Genomic DNA, 21,336 nt, shown 5'->3' on the forward strand with positions numbered 1-21,336 from the left:
ATCACCATTCCCCAAATGCTCCTCCACTGAAACTTGCCCCATTTCAATTTCCAGGACTAGATCTAGTACTGCTTCCTTCCTTGTTGGACTGGAAATGCACTGGTCACGAAAGTTCTCTTGTACATATTTCAGGAATTCATTCCCCTCTACCCTTTACACTATTACTATTCCAGTTTATATAAAGATAATTGAAGTTCCATCTTTCTGTAATCTTCCTGCAAATATTCTCCTGTATCTCCTTCCCACTGTTTGCTGGCCTATGGTATGCATCCAGTAGCATAATAGCTCCTCTATTGTTCCTTAATTTTAAGCAAATAGATTCTGTCTTTGACCCCTCTACACTATCGTTTTCCAATGTTGTAATGGTTTATTTGATCAATACTGCCCACCCTCCCGCACCACTGTACCCCCTACCCCAGATCCTTTTTTTTAGTTCCTTATTTTTTCTGAATACCGTGTAGCCAGGAATATTAAGTTCCTAATCCTCCCCTTCTTTACACCAGGTCTCTCTTTTTGCCACTATATCAAAATCCCACAAGGTGTCTTGTGCCTACAGCTCACTAGCCTTATTTATGATGCTCTGTGCATTTACATACATGCACTCCAAACTCATCTCAGACTGATTCACACTTGTCCCGTCAGATCCCTGTTCCTGAACTATGCTTTACTCTAGTGCTATTTGTCTCTACCAGTCCTCTGTGCACCTATTTCCCCTCTTTAATGTTTCATCCTGGTGCCCACTCCCCTGCAATGCAGGAGCCATCCAGTGCAGCTGGACGAGAGTGAACTGAGTGATCCAAACATTTGCTACTTAACTGCTGTTTCCTTCGACAGTTGATGCAATCTACAATCTGAATTGGCTTTCTTAAAGGCTGCACTCTAATTTCAAAGCACCCCCAATACATTGTACCAATTTTACACAGGTTTGCACCAATGGATTCGCCAATGGATGTGCAAAGGTCCCCTAAACCAGAAAATGTTATAAGATTTGTCTCTTTAGAGCATTGCCAATCAGGACTCATCAGCGTAAATGGGTCAAAACGCACTGTGTGGAATTACAGGGTCTATAACATAATTTCTAAACTTAACTAGATAAGTATTTGAAAATAAAGAATAGAAAAGGATATGAGGAAAGGGCAGGGGTTTTGGATTAGAATAGACAGAGCCAGGTGAAGAGCTATCACTGGCCACAAGAACACAAGAAGTAGGAGTAGACCTTATGGCCCATCGAGCCTGCTCCGCCATTCAATACGATCATGGCTGAGATCATAGTATGCAACTCCACTTTCCTGCCTGCTCACCATATCCCTTGATTCCCTGAGAGACCGAAAATCTGTCTATTCCAACCTTAAATGTATTCAACGATGGAACATCCACAACCATCTGGGGTAGAGATTTCAAAGATTCACAACCCATTGAGTGGTAATTTCTCCTCATCTCAATCCTAAATGATCGGCCCCTTATCCTGAGACTGTGCCTCTGTGTTTTAGATTCCCGACCAGCGGAAATAATCTCTCAATGTCTACCCTATTCAGCCCCTTCAGAATCTTGTATGTTTCAATTCGATCGCCTCTCATTCTTCTAAACTCCAGAGAATATAGGCCCAATTTACTTAGCCTCTCATCATAGGACAACCCCCTCATCCCAGGGACCAATTTAGTGAACCTTTGTTACACTGCCTCCAAAGCAAGTATATCCTTTCTTAAATATGGAGACCAAAACTGCACACAGTATTCCAGATGTGATGCAATGAGCTGAATAGCTTCCTCTGTGCTCTAATTTGGTTCTACTCAATATGTTCCATTTTAATGCTTAATTTTTTATGTAGGTGGGACATTTAGTATGTGTGATTACTAAATTAATTCCTTAAAATGCCAAATTTTCACAAAATTCCTAAAGGCTTATTGCTAAGTATATTATTGAAAACAGCATGCAGTCAGTGTCTTTAAAGTGTGCTTCCGGTAGTAACTATAAAGATTGGAGCTTATATATTTCTCTACATATTATCATTTTCAGAATGATTTCCAGAATCTTACCTGTCAATATATTTCTTCAAAGTATTTTTATTGATACTGCTCACCTTTCTAGATTCAAATTATCTGCCACTTAACCACTATACCATTTCAACTATGAGTTTATCTGGCTGTTCTCACCCTTGTTATGATATGTAACCATTTTATCTAACTCAGGCTCAGTGCCCATCTGTTTCGAGAGCAGTCAGATACATTTTTTCACTGTTTTGTAGACACATTTGATCCATTCTTTGATAATGCATGCCTGCAAGATGAAGTTATTAGTTATATAACAACATATAGATTTTAATGTGCTAATGATACAAATGAGAATTTAAACGTGTCCATTCATAAACTGTTTTGATGTAATGCAGAAGTTAAAGTAAGTAGCTTTTTACTTTTGGCAATGGTTCCTCACAATTTCTCAGTTTAGTCACGTAAAATCCAGCAATGTACCTGCCATATTAGCTTAGATATCGTGTGATTTTTGTTTTATTGAAAGCAATAATATAGTCGACAAAAGACAAGTACTTGCACTGAAATGGAAAAAATAATATTGGAGTCCTTCAATGTTTAGGATCACTGGCATGGCAGCAATCAGTAGCATCCACTTTGGACACCTACCTTGTGATTGAGGACCTGATTCCAGGCTGTCAGTACCAGTTCCGAATCAGTGCAAGTAATCCCTGGGGAATCAGCTCACCAAGTGAGCCATCTGATTTTGTAACACTGTCTTGCAGCAACGGTAAGTGCAGCTGAGTTCTAATTACCCAAGTGTGTAAGAAAATGGTCACTGAGAGCAATTCTGAAAAATGAATTCGTAATTTACTGAGGATTTGAGAACTTTGGGCTGGATTTTATGCTCCGTTGGAAGGCAGGATTTTTGGCGGTGGGGGGGTGGTGGAGGTGGGCAGAGAACGGGCGTAGATTCGTCCACCATGAAACCCAACGCTGTAATGCTGGTTTCCGATTTTCTCGGAGAAGGCGAAATCCCATGGCGTCACCTCCGCCACAATGCGACGGGATCATAGTTTAAATATGTTAAATACTGTTTTGCATACATTTGTATCTAATCCGCCACAATCCTTCCAGGCGTTTGCAATTCATGACGTGCAGCACTCGCATGCCTTCACTTTCCTGTCATTGAAATGATGGTGCCATCGAGGCAAGAGTCCTCGATGCCTAGAAAGGTTAGGAAAGTTATCTGTTATTATCTTGTGAAATATTTTTTAGCATCAGACATTGCCACTAAGCTCAATCTGCAGATGTGAAGGGAGGTTGGAGCTCTGCATGTGGATACTGTCGGGGGAAAGGGGGAAACTGCAAGTGGATAATGTCAGGGGGGAAGGGGGGAGCTCTGCAAGTGGATACTGTCGGCGGGGAAGGGGGGAGCTCTGCAAGTGGATACTGTCGTCGGGGAAGGGGGGAGCTCTGCAAGTGGATACTGTCGGGGGGGAAGGGGGGAGCTCTGCAAGTGGAAACTTTGGGGTTGAGTAGGGGGAGCTCTGCAAGTGGATACTGTCGGGGGAAGGGGGAAACACTGCAAGTGGAAACTTTGGGGGCGGGATAGGGGGATCTCTGCAAGTGGATATTGGTGGGGGGGGAGAGGGGATCTCTAAGTGGATACTATTGCGGGCAGGGTAAGGGGAGCTCTGCAAGTGGATATTGTTGGGGGGAGCTCTGCAAGTGGATATTGGTGGGGGGAGGGGGGATCTCTGCAAGTGGATACTATTGCGGGCAGGGTAAGGGGAGCTCTGCAAGTGGATACTGTTGGGGGCAGGGTAGGGGGGGCTCTACAAGTGGATATTGTTGTGGGCGGGGGAGGGGTAGTGAGGACAAAACTCAGCAACTGTATAGGTAGTTTTTTTCAGAGGTCCAGTGCAGGCAACTCAAATCGTATTGATATGGTCATGTTGGCTCGTACTACTGAAAAGTCATGAGAGCAACATCAAGCCATATCATAGAGCTCATGCCGGAATCCTGCAGAATCAAAATTAACACAAATCTTTGCCCAGATAGGTGTGCTTGACCTTTAGAAAGGAAGCCAAAGTTACAAGGAGGGTAAAGATGGGTATTATTTACCCTGTTTTCCTGAATCTCCTTGCTGTGCTGAGGCATTTCCACCGGAGGTGGATCCTTGAGGCCACTGCAGCTCAAGAGGAAGCTCCTAGACGTGAGCAGCAGCAGCCGCCAAGGCAAAGATGAGCCCAGATACGCCAGCAAGTCTATAGGACTTGGATGACATACCTGCAGATGTCTGAGCGCAACTGCCAGAGACAACTGCGGATGTCCATACAGGCCGTCACACACCTCTGTGTACTGCTGAATGATGACTTGCAACCAATAGGTTTTGGTGGTCACCCTATGCATGTGGCCCTCAAAATTATCAGAGCCTAAACTTTTAGACCTCTGGATCGATCCAGGGATCCACCAGTGACATGTGTGGGGTCTCTCAATGCCTGCTGCATCAAGGAGGTGACCAATTCTCCGTTCAAGAGGGCGGTGACATTGGACGCTACAGGACATACCCTGCGAGTCAGGCCAAGAGGGCCATTGGATTTGAGGCAATTGCAGGATTCCCACAGGTCCAAGGTGTGCTCGACTGCACGCATGTGGCCCTCAAGGCTCCCAAGGACCAACCAGCCACCTTCATAAACAGAAAGGGCTTTCATTCCATCAATTTACAACTAGTATGTGACCACAGAAAATGATTCCTACAAGTGTGTGCCCACTTTCCGGGCAGCTGCCATGCCTTATTCATGCTTCGCCAGTCCCAGGTGCCACTGCTTTTCGCTCCACCACTCACCTTCAGGGGTGGATTCTTGGGCACAAGGGCTACCCCTTGATGACGTGGCTTCTGATGCCAGTAGGAACGCCAGCAGTGGTGCTGAAGGGCATTACAACGCCGGTCACAGCTCCACCTGAGTGACCATCGAGCAGGCCATTGGTATGCTGAAGATATGGTTCCACTGCCTTGATAGATCTGGCGGAGCCCTTCAGTATGCATCAGACATGGTTGTGCGCATCGTTGTAGTCTGCTGCATTCTACACAACATCGCACTACAGAGGACTGAAGCCTTGCAAGATGAAGAAGTAAAGGAGCATGAAACATCCTCTGATGAATAGGACACAGAGGGCACACAAGGCCAAGCAGGCATGGAAATCAGAGAGTAGTGATTGAGGTTAGACATGGTGAGCAGCGGGCAAGGGAGGAAAAGTAGAGACTAATAATTGTGCATTTCCACAATCCATGATTTTCAATAAATATGTTTGCCAGCAAAACTCACCATCATGCACATAGTCTCAAGTCCTACACCTCCATAACTTTTGTCTCTCCAGCATGAATAGAAGCAACAAACTGAGCCATTGTCTATGTTACATCATTGGTGCAATTAAGCATCATGCATATTGGCATGCTAATAATGTCAGTGGTCACATTGGCAGTGCTGTAAGACTTATGATGGAATTGAAAGGCACATAATCACTCCGTGGTGGAATGTGGTTTTCAGACAATAAAGGCTGATAATTGGCAGGAAAACATATTTAATCCTAGGCCCAACTATCTTCAGCTGCTTCATCAATGACCTTCCTTCAATCATAAGGTCAGAAGTGGGGATGTTCGCTCATGATTGCACAATGTTCAGCACCATTCGTGCCTGCTCAGATACTGAAGCAATCTGTGTAGAAATGCAGCAAGACCTGGACAATATCCAGGCTTGAGCTGATAAGTGGCAAGTAACATTTGCGCCACACAAATGCCAGGTAATGACCATCTCCAACAAGAAAGAATCTAACCATCTCCCCTTGACATTCAATGGCATTATCATCGCTGAATCCCCCACTATCAACATCCTAGGGGTTACCATTGACCAGAAACTGAACTGGAGTAGCCATATAAATACCGTGGCTACAAGAGCAGATCAGAGGCTAGGAATCCTGTGGCGAGTAACTCACCTCCTGACTCCCCAGTGCCTGTCCACCATCTACAAGGCACAAGTCAGGAGTGTGGTGGAATACTCTCCACTTGCCTGGATGGGTGCAGCTCCAACAACACTCAAGAAGCTTGACACCATCCAGGACAAAGCAGCCCGCTTGATTGGCACCCCATCTACAAACATTCACTCCCTCCACCACCGAGGCACAGTGGCAGCAGTGTGTACCATCTACAAGATGCACTGCAGCAACGCACCAAGGCTCCTTAGACAGCACCTTCCAAACCCATGACCTCTACCACCTAGAAGGACAAGGGCAGCAAATGCATGGGAACACCACCACCTGCACGTTCCCCTCCAAGTCACACACCATCCTGACTTGGAACTATATCACTGTTCCTTCACTGTTGCTGGGTCAAAATCCTGGAACTCCCTTCCTAACAGCACTGTGGGTGTACCTACCCCACATGGACTTCAGCGGTTCAAGAAGGCAGCTCACCAGCACCTTCTCAAGGGCAATTAGGGATGGGCAATAAATGCTGGCCTGGCCAGCGATGTCCACATCCCATGAATGAATTTTTAAAAATGACCTATCTGTCTCACCCGTGAATACCCATGTGTGTCAAGGTGTCTTTTAATACGGGTGCTCCTTCGTGGTGTTACCTCTGCACTAGCAGCTGGACTGAAGGCAGGCTGTTGATCAGGATGCCCCTTGGCCTGTGAAGACTTCGGCGGTCGTCCTCTGGGTGCCTGAGGTCTGGAGGGCCCCGGCTGCCTGAAGGCTTCCTGCACTGGTGCAGGACTGTCCTCAGGCATTGCAGCTGCTGAGAGCTGGACACTGGCAGAGGGGCTGAGGAGCCCATGTGCACACAAAAATCGTCCTGAGGGAGACCCCAGATGTGGAACGCATCCTTTCCTCCTCCCTCTCAAGGCTTGTTGGAACCTCCCTGCTCTCCGAAGAAGGATTAGGAGCGGGAACACTCTCCAAGCTCCTGGTCCTTCTCTCGCCCTGCCACTGCTGCTTTGAAGTCATGGCCAAGGCGAGGGTTTGCAGGTCATGGCGCATCTGCAGAATGTGGCTCTCCATGAGTGTCGCCAACCTCTTGATAGACGAAGCCATGCGCTCACATGTCTTGGACAAGGCAGCAGTCATTGCATGGATGGACTCCTCCATGGTCCGCTCATGACTGCACATGGCCTCTGGCATCTCTGCCAGATGTTGCTTTACCTCTCCCTGCAACTCCATCATGCTCTGTGCTGTCGACACCAGAGACTTGTCATCAGCCTGGGCCTGGATACCCACAGTTCTCTGACTGTCAGAGGCCTCGGCTGTCTCAGGCTCAGCCAGCTGCTCGGGCGCATGTGTGGTGCTCTCACCAGTTTGTAACCCCGAATCTAATGCCAAGCGAATACCCAACGAGGTGAGAGTATCTGCGCTGGTGGAAGGTGCAGGAGAGTCATGGGATGATGCATCCTCTAAGTGTTGATCATCCTCACAGGTTTTTGTTGTTTCCTCATTGTTTCTAAGCATTTGCAAGCACTGCCCTGCAAGATACAATGTAAAGAGCAGACATTTAGGTGTTATGGTACAAATGTCACAATGGTGACAGCATTGTGTTTCACTATAAAATGTAATTTGGATTAATTCTGTGTTTGTCAATAATCACTCTCTTCAACTGGAACCCTGAGTTCGACGTCAGATATGGTAGGTCCTCCTTTTCTCCCGGCAAACTCAAGCGCCTCCTCTTTGGCCTGAGACAGAGGCCGCAGGTTGGGCACCCCGTCACTGGTCCTGGATGCCTCCCTGCTGTTGTGGGCCCTTTTCTCCTGAAAGATCAAGGATGCAGTTATTAAGTTCCAAACGTCTCGACATCAGGTCAATGCTGGCATGGGCCCCTCTTCTGCACCTGGAGGATGTTGCTGCTCTCATACTGACTGTACCTGTTATGGGTCTCAATTGGGTAAGATTGAAACAAGGAAGACTGGTATCACTTATGCAGTCAGTCATCTGCTATCATTACGCCATGACCTTCCTATCATTGGAATGGCTATGTCAACCGTGCCTCTTTATGCTTGTGGGCAAACAGATCACAGCAAGCTATGTGAAACCCTGCAACTTACCTTGGCTGAGTGTAGGAGGTCATTGACCCTCTTCCTGGCCTGCACCCAGTTATGATTGGTGACCCCACGGTTGCTAACCTCCTCTGCGATCTCCATCCAGGTTTGCTTGGTCAGGCAGGAGGACCTCTTCTTGCCATCACTGGGATAGAGACCTGCCACCTTTCCCATGCAGCCTGGAGGAGAATCAGTCAGGAGGCATCGCTGAACCATGGGGCCACCCTTGCTCTGACCTCTGACATGGTGCCCGGGAGGATGCTTGCTGAGTTGCAAAATTATGGCAAACCACTGAAGTATTGCTGCAGTAAGCTGCTATTCAATGCAAGGAGAGTAAATGCAGGGCTGCCAGCCTTTTAACGATGGCAGCAGCACCTGATCCAACATCAGTTGACCCATTCATGGCGTCACCAATGCTGTCCCCGCCCCGTGATTGAGGGGGATGGCCGATGTCATCTGCTAAATGGCTGCCCAGTGTGTAATCGCTGCAGTGCGGCTGCAAACATCGCAGGCGGGACTATTTTGAGCACCTGCTGCCACAAAAATCCAGCCCTTTATAATTTGTGTTCTTTATACTTACTTCTAAAATGAAAAATTTCAAAATAAAGAAGACATGTCTAAAAAATTTCAGACATCACTTATCTGGATATGACACTGAAATTTTGCAACATGCAAAGTATTGCTCTTGGTCGTCCAGTAACGAAGCAATTACAAGTGATTTGTTAATAAAATGTGAGAACAATTCAGTCATACTGAACTTAAACCCAAATTCTGATCAAATGTGGATCAGATCTCACCCTCTAATCATCATTATTGCTTTTTCAGCTCAGTAACCCAATGAAAACTTAACTCCAAGTTCATTTTGCTGCAGGAAAATAAAATTAAGCATGTCTGATCGCAAATCAGGCAACGGTTGGTAGAGCTATTTGCCCATTTTCAGATAATTATAAATTTCTGATACTGATTTACAATCCTTCTCACTTTCTAATCAATAACTAACTCTTAACTAATTAAACTAGCAGTTTATCTGGTGAGTTTAACTTCTTGTTGGTTAGATCAGCTAGTGAACCATCACAGCTGTTGGTATAATTGCTCTCAGTGTCATTTATTATTTGATTTTTGTTAAGTCAACTGAATCAATCCTGCTTCACAATTTTCCTTAGAAGCTGCTCCTCCTAATTGCTTTTGATCTCTACTCAGAGCCTACAAGTGATGACTCAAGAATTCCATGGAAGGATAACTTTGAATCTGCTTACACAGAACTATTTGAAATTGGAAGGTAGTGTAAATCTGAATTACAAAGGTGATTTTAAAGATTTGGGAGGTAGGATATATTACACTCAGATCCCTTAGCCAGTGTATCTTAGTTCACTGAAAACTGCTGTCCAACATTTATTGTGTTCCACCATTTATTGCCTGGCCCAAATTTGCCTTCTGTTTGGCAATAACAGCTTTCTCATTAATGAGTGATGACAATCATGTTTCCACAATAAAATGCAAGTAAAAACAACTTGGTTTTGTGTCTGAGGCCCAACCATCTTCAGCTGCTTCATCAATGACCTTCACTCCATCATAAAGTCAGAAGTGGGGATGTTCGCTGATGATTGCATCATGTTCAGTACCATTCGTGACTGCTCAGATACTGAAGCAGCCCATGTCCAGATGCAGCAAGACCTGGACAACATCCAGGCTTGGGCTGCTAAGCAGCAAGTAATATTCACGCCACACAAGTGCCAGGCAATGACCATCTCAAACAAGAGAGAATCTAACTATCTCCCCTTGATGTTCAATGGCATTACTGTCGCTGACTTCCCACTGTCAAAAACCTGAGGGTTACCATTGACCAGAAACGGAACTGGACCAGCCACATAAATACTGTGGCAACAAGAGGCTGGGAATTCTGTGGCGAGTATCTAACGTCCTGTCTCCCCAATGCCTGACCACCATCTGCAAGGCACAAGTCAGGAGTGTGCTGGAATACTCTCCACTTGCCTGGATGGATGCGGCTCCAACAACACCCAAGAAACTCAACACCATCCAGGACAAAGCAGCCTGCTTGATTGTCACCCCATTTACCACCTTCAACATTCACTCCCTTCACCACCGATGCACAGTGTGTACCATTTACAAGATACACTACAGCAACTCACCAAGCCTTCTTTGACAGCACCTTCCAAACCCGCGACCTCTACCACCTAGAAGGACAAGCACAGTAGATGCAAGGGAATGCCATCACCTGCAAGTTCCCCTCCAAGCAACTCACCTTCATGACTTGGAACTATTTCGCCATTCCTTTACTGTCGCTGGGTCAAAATCCTGGAAGACCCTTCCTAAAAGCACTGTTGGTGTACCTGGACCCGAAGGACTGCAGTGGTTCAAGAAGGCAGCTCACCACCACCTACTCAAGGGCAATTAGGGATGGGCAATAAATGCTGGCCTAGCCAGTGCCACCCACATCCCACGATTGAATAAAAAAAATCTAAAGGAACAGGACGTAGATCATCTAGCAGAATGGGCAGACAAGTGGCAAATGGAATTTAATACAGAGAAGTGTGAGGTGATACATTTTGGCACAGTTCAAAACAGTTTGCAAGGACACAGGGTCCTGGGTTATGTGCATCAGTCTTTGAAGATGGTAGGACATGTTGAGAGCGTAATGAGCAAAGCATATGTGACCTTGGACTTCATAAATAGAGGTATTGAGTACAAAAGCAGGAACGTTATGCTGAACCTTTATCGAGCTCATGTTAAGCCACAGCTAGAATATTGCCTCCAGTTCTGGTCACCACACTTTAGGAAAGATGTGTGGGCCCCTAAGAATGTTCAGAGGAGATTTACCAGAATGGTTCAGGGATAAGGGACTTTAACTGTAAGGTTAGGTTGGAGAAGCTGGGGTTGTTCTCCTTGAAGCAAAGGAGACTGAGGGGAGATTTGATAGAGGTGTACAAGATTATGACCAGTTTAGACAGGGTAGACAAAGAAATGCTGTTCGCATTAGCTGACCACACAGATTTAAGGTTTTGGGCAATAGGTGCAGGGAGAATGTGAGGAAGAACTTTTTACACAGCAAGTGGTAATGACCAGGAACCCGCTGCCTATGGGAATGGTGGAGACGATCAACAATTTCAAAAGGAAACAGTCATCTGCTCCCAATTTTCACTGAGGTGCCCCCTTAATTGGTTTGGAGACAGGTTTGGCTGCCAATTATGGGCCCCCACAGGGGCGGAAGCAGAGGTAGGACTGTGCATGTGCAGACCGATTTAAGCAGCCATTACTGTGGCTGTGGTTTCATTGCTTTACATTCAGATCGAAAGATGTCTCAGGAGAGGCAGAGGCCAGGAACCCGGGGCAGGCAACCCCTCAATTCTTGGATGTGGCCCTGGAGACCGTGAGGGAGAACAGGGAGGTCTTTTTCCCAGAGTGTGGCAGGAGGAGTCCACCCACTGAGACCAAGCAGTCAGAAGACAGTGTGGCGTGCGTAGACTGAGTTCAATGTAGGAAAAGGTTCAATAACGTAATAAGCTCTGGCAAAGTGAGTGCAACACCAAACCCTCAGGACAGGCCTCTGGGTATTCACCTTTCAGAAGACATACCAGCTGAGGAACCTCAGGGCACATGCTGCTCCTGAACATGGGAAGAATGTGTGCACAGGGTACTAAATGACCCCTCAGAATAGCTCAGAGCCATAGTGCTGCTGAGGATCTGCCAGCACTGAAACATATAGCTTCTGATGAATAGGAGCAGCTGGCATTGGCCAAAGAAGACAGAAGTGCCTTATCTCACTCTCTTTTGTCCTTGCAGGAGAAATGGGCTCATAATGCCCAGGAGAGGGCCCAGACAGGAGGAAGGGTTCCCTACCTACACATTATCACCGCCATGGAGGAGGAAGCCATGTACATTGCCAGGGTCACGGACCACGGGCAGTCAAGCAAGGTGAAGTGCGCATCTGTGGGTGGAGATGATGATTAGAGAGTGAAATTCCTTCATTAAGGCGGTGCACTGCACTCCACCCATCTGAAATCATATCAAAGACTGAGATGCATTGGAAACCCACAGCACTGCAGAGATTTTTGTTCTCCAAGGCTACATCTCACGATCTGTTCTTGTGTCTCCCACAGGTGCAGATGTCGAGGCATTGACACCAACTCCCTCACCATCACTGGGCCAAGCACAGCAACATCAGAGCCCAGAAGAGGCACCATCACACTTTACAAACGCACCGTCCACCAGCGCAGATACAGCCACCTCAGTGGTTCCTTGCGTGCGGTTAGATAGGGTGGTACTGGATGATGGGCATGGCACTAGTATGCAGGAGGAGGTGCCAGAGGCAGAGGCTCGGAGAATGGAGGACAGGCACAGCCCTGCTCAGCTGGGCACAGATGCAGGGCCTAAGGAGGCTCTTTCTAAATCAGCAGCAACAGATGTGCTCCCACATGTCAGAGTTCCCTGAGGCAGTGCGGGGACATGTACTGAGAATGGAGGAGTCCATCCAGCTCATGTGCATCATGATTGCTCAGGGCTTTGAGCACATGAGCTTTTGCATTGAGAGAGTGGCAAACTTCATTGAGAGCCATATGCAGCAGCACTTGGAGGCATACAGGAACTGCGTACTGATGTTCACAGGATGCATTCCACATTATGTAGCCTTGACTATTCAGTGGTGCTGATGGCGCAGGGATGTGTGGAGGGGATGCCAGTTGTGCCCCAGCTGATGCTCCCCTCCGGCCATCCGAAGTGCCAGGCAAGTACTGAGGCTGTCATCAAGGAGTATAAGGATGCCACCCCTTATGTGGCACCATCATCATCATTGACCTTCTTGGCCCCTCTGACGGAGGGAGCATCTGTGTTGCAGGCTTTCCCTGCAGTGATGCTGGTGCAGCAGCCTCTGGAGGTGCCCCCACTGGCACCTTCACGATGAGGATAACCACCATGTGCATCTCAGCCGGAGGCAGAGACAAGTCAGCAGGCTGCCTCCATCTGCTCTGAGGCCACCAGGGGAGCACCTCATAGAAGTGGCAGAGAGCAGAGGCTACCGCACGGGCAGAGCACTGAGTGGGTCACTAGGGTGTTTTCTACCTGTAACTGTGCACTGTTTTCCTTTATGAGCACCATGTAAATACTGACACATGAAGCCAGAAGTGTGAGCCTCCTCTTGTTAATGGCGGGAAAAGGAAAGAGGTATAAAGTGATGAAGGTGAGCAAAGGTCCATCTACGGTGATGGTAAAACCTCTGGGCAGATGTGCATTATTTATTGGCGATGAACATTTGCATGTTTCAATGGAAGTGTTAGCACAGGCAGCTCAAGGTGAGTTCCAGACCGTGCCATTACTCCTGGGTCAGAGGGGCTCAGTCGAAATGAGCCTGAATCAGATGTTCCCTGACATTAATGGCATCCTGACAAGACCCTTGAGCCCCGGGCCAGGCCCGGCCACCTCCCTGCGCATCCAGGGCACCTCGGTGCAACTACCCCAATCCCGCCTCCTCTTCCTCCTCCTCTTCCACGTCTTCTTCCTCTGATGAGCTGTGTCCTTCCAAGGCCTCACTCTCTTTCAAGGTCCATACATCTTTGCAGGGCTGTGTAATGGAGAGCGCAGTAGAGCACCACAATGAGTGAGACCCTTCCAGATGTGTATTGCAGGGTGCCAACCCACTGGTCCAGGCACTGGCACTGAATCTACAGAAGCCTGATGGCCTGCTCAATGGCTGTCCTAGTGAGCAGATGGCTTTGGTTGTATCATCTCTGTGCCTCTGTCTCAGGTTCTTGGAGAGGGGTGAGTAACCATCTCTTCAAGGGATATTCCTTGTCCACTAGAATCCATCCATGGGATTTGGTGGGGGGGTGGAGTAAAGAGCTGCGGCAGCCTGGACTGCCGGAGGATGAAGGAGTCATGGCAGCTGCCAGGAAAGCGAGTGTACAAATGGAGGAAGCTCTTGTTGTGGTTGCAGATGAGTTAGACATTGAGGGAGTGGAAGACCTTCCTGTTGATGGATCGCACTGGCTGGTAACTGGGTGCCTTGATGGCCACATACGTGCAATCGATGATGCCCTGCACCTGGGGGAATCCAGCAATACAGGTGAAATCCACTGTCTTCTGTGCCTGTGAGGTCACGTCTGCCTGGAATAGAGTGTACTGTCCAGCTCTCTCAAATAGGGCATCAATGAGATGCAGTGGTGTGCAGCCGTTTGCGAGATGCCACCAAGGTCCACAGCTGATCATTGGAAGGAGCCAGAAGTGAAGAAGTTCAAGGCCACGGTGACATTGTCGGCCACTGGCAGGGCATGGTGACCAGTGCTGCAAGGTGTGAGGTATTCCATGATGAGGGCACAGAGCTCTGTGACCTTCTTCCTGGAGAGTCACAAATTCCTGTGGCACTGCTCCTTGGTCAGCTCAAGATTGATCCTCTTCGCCAGGAGATCCGATGCTGAGGGTATGACCTCCTTATCCTTCCTGTCCCTCATCCCTCTCTTCTGCTCTGCTGATCCCTGGGGCTCTGCCCATTCTGAGGAGGGTGTTGCTCCTCATTGCTACTGGACCCAAAATCTGAGAATCGTGCCCCCATTGCCAACTGCTGCCGTCCTTGTGCTCAGATGACTCCCTCAATTGTGTTTGGCAGCCTTGCCCCCTCTTCTAATAGATCCGCAATGCCAGGAGGATGCTGACTCCCTGCATTACCTGAGTGCTTCCTCCCACTCTCCCCTGGCTGAGACCCCTTCTGCACTGTTCACCCTTTCATGGGCCCACCTAAGTCCTTGGCTCCTGACTAAGTGTCTGCCTGCATTCACCTGATCTGCCCCAGAGAACGTGTGCAGACCATGCGCCCCTGTCAATGAGCCCCTTAACAATCTTAATTGTCGTTAATGAATTGGGGGATCTCAGGGCTGCCATCCGCCTACCCTGCTGAAAGTTGCTGGAGGAATGGTGTCAGGAGATTGGCATGCTGGCTGGCGCTGGTATTTTCATCCCTGCCCACCTCCATTTCCCCACAGTCCACTGGCGGGACCTGAAAAATCAGCCCTATGACTCCAGGAATGTTGCCGACTGCAATTACACCCCACTCGCCGCCCTAGAATTGCTAATCTTGCATACCATCTTGTTGTGTATTATCAGCTCTAAAAATGGTAAAAGATAAAAATTAAATACAAATGGAATACATATAAAATATAACGGCTACATTTTTCATGATTATTTGTTAGAGTTTTGCAATTGAATCCTCAAGGCATCAGTAACAAAATTCCCAGAATGTATTTAAATAAAAATATTTCAGTTAAACAGTTAGTGTAGATCCATGACCTTGATATTCCTTCTTATAACACAAACATCCTTATTGATAGAAAAAGGTGCCTGCTCGGAACCTTCACAACCGACCCCAGCAAACTTTCCATGGTCAGGAGAGCTTTACTAGTTAGACTGCAAATGGATGGTACCCATATCACTAAGAGTGTATCTGGCGTGTTCACAATATATAAACACCTGGGAAGTGCAGTCCTGGTTTCTGAGCTCAGGTGGGATCTTGGGGGTCCCACCAGAAACAACAAAGTTGTGTCTGCAGAAGCCTCCTTGTTAAGGGCCGCTTTAAAATTTGGATTTTTTACTAAAGCTTTTTGTTCTTCTGGTGGCCCCACAACCACTGGTGTTCACGGACATAGGCTTTGTTAGACCAGACATACCTCCACAAATCATACACCAAGTTGCTGTGAAGGTCCGAGGCATACGGACACCTGTAGGACGTCACCTTACGATGATGGGCATGTCTGGGCAAAGAGAGATTCCATCCCCAATAGGCCATCCACTATATTTGGACACAAAGGCAAGACCCAGCATATCCCTAACCTGGTTTCCAGCCACTCCAACGGATTCCTGCCGAACATACGGTGGAACTGCCACAGATATTTGTTGTCCATCTGGTCCACCTTGCCTACCACCTTGTTGTGCATTTTTACTTTCAAAACTGTTAAAGGATAAAAATTAAACAAATAGGTAAGGAAATACATAAAATAAAATAAAAGCCACCCATTAACAATTTTTAGATTTGAGGAATTTGATTCCTAAATCACCAGCAAAATTCAAGGATTGCCATTCAATTCAAATGAATATGAATTATTCAGTCAATCAATGGCCCTGATATATCCCACATGGCATAAATGCCCATTATTGTTAAACTGTGTATCTTCCAACTCGCCATCAGCAACGCCATGGGGCATTTGCAAGTTTTCACAATAAGTACATAAGTTAAGCTTGCATTGTTGAACTAGCAAATAATAGTTACCAGAATGTTGAAGTGAAAGTGTTCCAACAAGATGCATTACTCCAAAAGGCGTGGGATCTCATTTATGTCATTGATACTATCTATTTAAGTTTTGAATACTTTTCTGTATTACAGAGGTCGTTTCTCTGTGGTGAAGAAATGTATACAAAAATCAACCAAAAGAGAAGTAGCTGTCAAGTTCATCAGCAAGAAAATGAAGAAGAAAGACCAAGTAGCCCATGAGGCAGCTATCTTACTAAACCTACAACACCCACAATTTCCTGCAATATGTGATACATATGAGTTTCCTACCGGCTATATCTTAGTTCTTGAACTGTAAGTGTCTATTTTGTATCTTCTACGCCATCAGCATTTGTTACATAAAATATTATTTGCATTAACACTATGGGATTGATTTGCATCTTTACTTTGGTCAGCCTAGTTATTCAGGTAAATTAGTTTTCTTTCAAAGTTCAAGCAGCCATTTTCTAAGTCATAAGATCACGAGAAATAGGAGCAGGAGTAGGCCATTCAGCCCCTTGAGCCTGCTCTGTCATCCGATAAGTTCATGGCTGATCTAATTGTGGCCTTAAATCCACTTTCCTGCCTGTCCTTCATAACCCTTTACACCCTTGTCGATCAATAATCTGTCTAACTCAGCCTTGAATATATTCAATGACCAACCTCCACTGCTCTTCTGGGGTAGAGAATTCCAAAGATTAATGACCCACTGAGAGAGGAAATTCCTCCTCATCTCCGTCTTAAATGGGAGACCCCTTATTTTAAACTGTGCCCCTGAGTTCTAGATTCCCCCAAAAGGGGAAACATCTTCTCAGCATCTACCCTGTCAAGCCTCCTCAGAATCTTATATGTTTCAATAAGATCACCTCTCATTCTTCTAAACTCCAATGACTATAGGCCCAACCTGGTCAACTTTTCCTCATAAGACAACACCTCCATCCCAGGAATCAGCTCAGCGAACCTTCTCTGAACTGCTTGCAATGTAAGTATATCCTTAAGTAAGGAGACCAAAACTGTACACAGTACTCTAGGTGCTGTCTCACCAGTGCCCTGTACAGTTGTAGCAAGACTTCCTTACTTTTATATTCCATCCTTGTTGCAATAAAGGCCAACATTCAATTTGCCTTCCTAATTTCTTTCTGTACCTGCATACTAACTTTTTGTGATTCATGTACAAGGAGACCCACATCCCTCTGTACCACAGCATTCTTAGTCTCTCTCCATGTAAATAATATTCTGATTTTCTATTCTTCCCACCAAAGTGGACAATCTCACATTTTCCCACATTTTATTCCATCTACCAAATTTTTACCCACTTACTTAACCTATCTACAACCCTTTGCAGACACTTTGGGGGGAGGTTTATGCTCTCCCCCATGGTGGGGAGAGCATAAAATCGGGCGGAATGGTGAAGGAGAGGGGGTTCATGCCACCATCCCAGCTCCACCAGAATTTAGTCTGGGACAGGAAGGCCTGTGAATGGCCTTCTTGCCCCTCCACCAATTGAGGCCCTTAACTGGGCAATTAATCCCCAATTAAGGGCCTCATCCCGCTGCTGCCGCAATTAACCTTGTGGCAGGTGGCCCTCATTAAAAGGCACTTATTGCCTGAATGAGGGACCTGGCGTTGGGAAGGCGAGGACCCACTGAGAGCTACCCTCTGCCCTTGCTACCGACCCCCGTACACCCCACTCCCCCACGACCCCACCCTGCGGGACCTCTCCAGTCCTCCTTTCTTGAATAGGGGTGTTACATTTGGGGTTTTCCGATCCACAGGAGCCTTTCCAGCATCTAGGGAATTTTGGAACATTACAACCAATGTATCAATTATCTCTGCAGCGACTTATTTTAAGACCCTAGGATGCAGGCCATCAGGTTCAGTGGAGTTGTCAGCATTTAATCCCATTAGTTTTCCTAGTACTTTTTTTCAAGTGATTGTGATTGTTTTAAGTTCCTCCCTCACTTTTGCCTCTTGACTTTCTACTATTCTTGGGATGCTTTTGTGTCTTCTACTGTGAAGACAGATACAAAATACTTGTTCAAAGTCTCTGCATTTCCTTGTTTCCCATTATTAATTCCCCAGTCTCATCCTCTAAGAGACAAATGCTTACTTCAGCTATTCATTTCCTTTTTATATACTTGTAGAAACTATTACTGTCTGTTGTTATATTTCTTGCTTTTACTATCAGACTCTAATTTCTCCCTCTTTTTTTTAGCCATCCTTTGCTGGTTTCTAAAAATTTCCCAATCTTCTGGCCCACCACTAATCTTCACAGTATTGTACACCTTTTGTTTCAATTTGATACCATCCTTAACTTTCTTAGTTAACTACAAATGGTGCATCCTTCTCAGATTTTTTTCATTCTCAATCCAATATATCTTTGTTAAGGGCATTTAAGTGGACATTGGATAGACACATGGATGAAAATGGAATAGTGTAGGTCAGATGGTTTCACAGGTCGGCGCAACATCGAGGGCCGAAGGGCCTGTACTGCGCTGTAATGTTCTAAAAAAAAAAAAATATCTCCTTAAATGTCTGCCACTGCTTTTCTACCGTCTTACGTTTTAATCTATTTTCCCAGTCCACTTTAGCCAACTCTGTCTTCATACCCTTGTAATTGGCTTTATTTAAATTTAAGACACTAGTTTCAGACCCAAATTTCCCACCCTCGAACTGAATATGAAATTATATCATGTTTTGATCACTCTTGACTAGAGGATCCCTTTACTGTGAGGTCATTAATTAATCCTGTCTCATTGCACATTACCAGGTCTAAAATAGCCTGATCCCTGGTTGTTTCCAGAACGTATTGTTTTAAGAAACTGTCCCAAATACACTCTATGAACTCATCCTCCAGGCTACTTTTGTCAAATTGATTCATCCAATCGATATGCAGATTAAAATCACCCATAATTATTGCAGTAGCTTTCTTACAAGCCCCCATTATTCATTGATTTATATTCTGTCCGATGGTAGAGCTACTTTTAGGGGGCCTATAAACTACTGCCACCAGTTACTTTTTCCCTTTGCTATTTCTTATCTCCACCCAAACTGATTCTACACCTTGACCTTCTTAGCCAAGATCATTTCTCAATACTGTGTTGATCTTGTTCTTTAGTAACAGAGCTACCCCACCTCCCTTTCCATTCTTCCTATTCTTCCAAAATGTCAAATATCCTTGAATATTCAGTTCCTAGCCTTGATCACCTTGCAACCACGTCTCTGTAAGGGCTATCATAATCATATTCATTTATTTCTATTTGTGCCAACAATTCATCCATCTTATTTCAAATGCTGCATGTATTCAGATAAAGAGCCTTTAATTTTGTCTTTTTACCACTTTTCCCTACTCTGACCTTATTTGCTGGTGCACTCTGTCCCTTCCTGTCGCACTCTGGTTATCATTACCCATATCGTTACACTGCACTTTGCCTTATCTTTTCTCTTAAACTTTCCAAATGTTCCCTCACATTAACCTTCCCCTGCACTATTTAGTTTAAAACCCTCTCTAAAGCCCTAGTTATGCTATTCAATATAACACTGGTCCCAACGGGATTCAGGTGAATGCCATCCCAACGGTACAGCTCCCTCTTTCCCCAGTACTGGTGCCAGTGCCCCATGAATTAAAACTCATTTCCCCCACACCAAGCTTTGAGCCACGCATTCTGATCTTATTTACCCTATGCCAATTTTCTTGTGGCTCAGGTAGTAATCCAGAGATTATTAACTTTATGGTTTTGCTTTTTAATTTAGCCCCTAGCTGCTGATATTCCCTCAGCAGAACCTTTTTCTTAGTCCTAGCTGTGTCATTGGTACCCATGTGGACCATGACAACTGGATCCTTCCCTGTCCATTCCAAGTTCCTCTCCAGCCCTGAGATGTCCTTAACCCTGGCACTGGACAGGCAACACAGCCTTCGGAACTCATGCTCTCGCCTGCAGAGAACAGCATCTATCCCCCTAACTATATTGTCCCCTACTACAACTGCATTCCTTTTTACTCCCCTCACTTGAATGGCTCCCTGCACAATGATGCTGTGGTCAGTTTGTTCATCCTCTCTGCAGTCCCTGCTCTTGTGCACACAAGCTGCATGTACCTCGAACCTGTTGGACAAGTGCAAGGGCTGAGACTCCTCCATTGCTACCTTCTAGATCCCCACGCCTGCCTCATTCACAGTCACACCCTCCTGTCCCTCACCATGGACCAAATCAGAAGTACCTAGCTTATGGCGTGTGACTGCCTCCTGGAACAAAGTAACCAGGTAACTTTCTCTCTCCCTGATGCATCGCAGTGTCTGAAGCTCAGACTCCAGCTCATCAACTTTGAGGCTAAGTTCCTCGAGCTACAGGCACTTACTACAGATGTGGTTGCAGTGGATTACACTGGTGTCCACCAGCTCCCACATGCTATAGCTGCAGCACCTGCCCTGCCATCTTTATTGTTTTTTATTTAACTAGATGTTTTAAAGTTTAGAAATATCATTCAATGATTATTTGTAATTATGTTAAGTAGTTTAACTAGTTAAGTTATAAATTTAATACAATACTAACATCTCCTCAGTACCAGTTTAAACCACTGACCCAGTTTAGAGAGAAAAAAATCCTTAAAACTCACCAATCAATCACCTACCTGCTTACCTAATTAATGCCTCTGTGCTTCAGCTCTCAGGTCTCATTGTCTCTGGTTCCCTCTTTCCGATCACTCCTTGTTCTGTAAAAGACCAGAGCAGCTTCTCTGCCCTCACTGCACCGAATTCCCTCACTTACCAAATTCCTCGGGTTAAGCACTCTGTCTCACAGGACTCAGTCAAGCTGGACTTTGTGCTACTTACTTCACACATTAGCAAAACCTCCAGTATTTATACTAGCTGCAAGAGGGTAATTAAAGCATAATGTGGGGAAGTGTAGAATTAGCCACTCTGGTCGGAAGAATGGAAAAGCAGAATATTTTTAAAAGGTGAGAGACTAGTAAATGTTGGTATTCAGAGGAATTTGGATGTCCTTGTACA

At 46.0% G+C, this 21,336-nt stretch overlaps 1 protein-coding gene across 7 annotated transcripts in view; it reads left to right on the forward strand.

Annotated features, from left to right (window-relative positions):
* Positions 1 to 21,336, forward strand: part of kalrna (kalirin RhoGEF kinase a) — a 980,827-nt gene that overhangs the window by 939,322 nt on the left and 20,169 nt on the right. For 4 of the 7 annotated variants that reach the window (XM_068035333.1, XM_068035337.1, XM_068035334.1 and 1 more), the window contains 4 exons: positions 2,590 to 2,757; positions 9,260 to 9,338; positions 11,861 to 11,992; positions 16,443 to 16,643. In XM_068035333.1, the coding sequence (XP_067891434.1) occupies positions 2,590 to 2,757; positions 9,260 to 9,338; positions 11,861 to 11,992; positions 16,443 to 16,643 (580 nt within the window). The remainder of the gene's footprint in view (positions 1 to 2,589; positions 2,758 to 9,259; positions 9,339 to 11,860; positions 11,993 to 16,442; positions 16,644 to 21,336) is intronic. The other 3 variants (XM_068035338.1, XM_068035343.1, XM_068035339.1) reach the window with 2 other exon arrangements.

The sequence above is a fragment of the Heterodontus francisci genome, chromosome 7, assembly GCF_036365525.1.
Source record: "Heterodontus francisci isolate sHetFra1 chromosome 7, sHetFra1.hap1, whole genome shotgun sequence".
Classification (NCBI taxonomy): Eukaryota; Metazoa; Chordata; class Chondrichthyes; order Heterodontiformes; family Heterodontidae; genus Heterodontus; species Heterodontus francisci.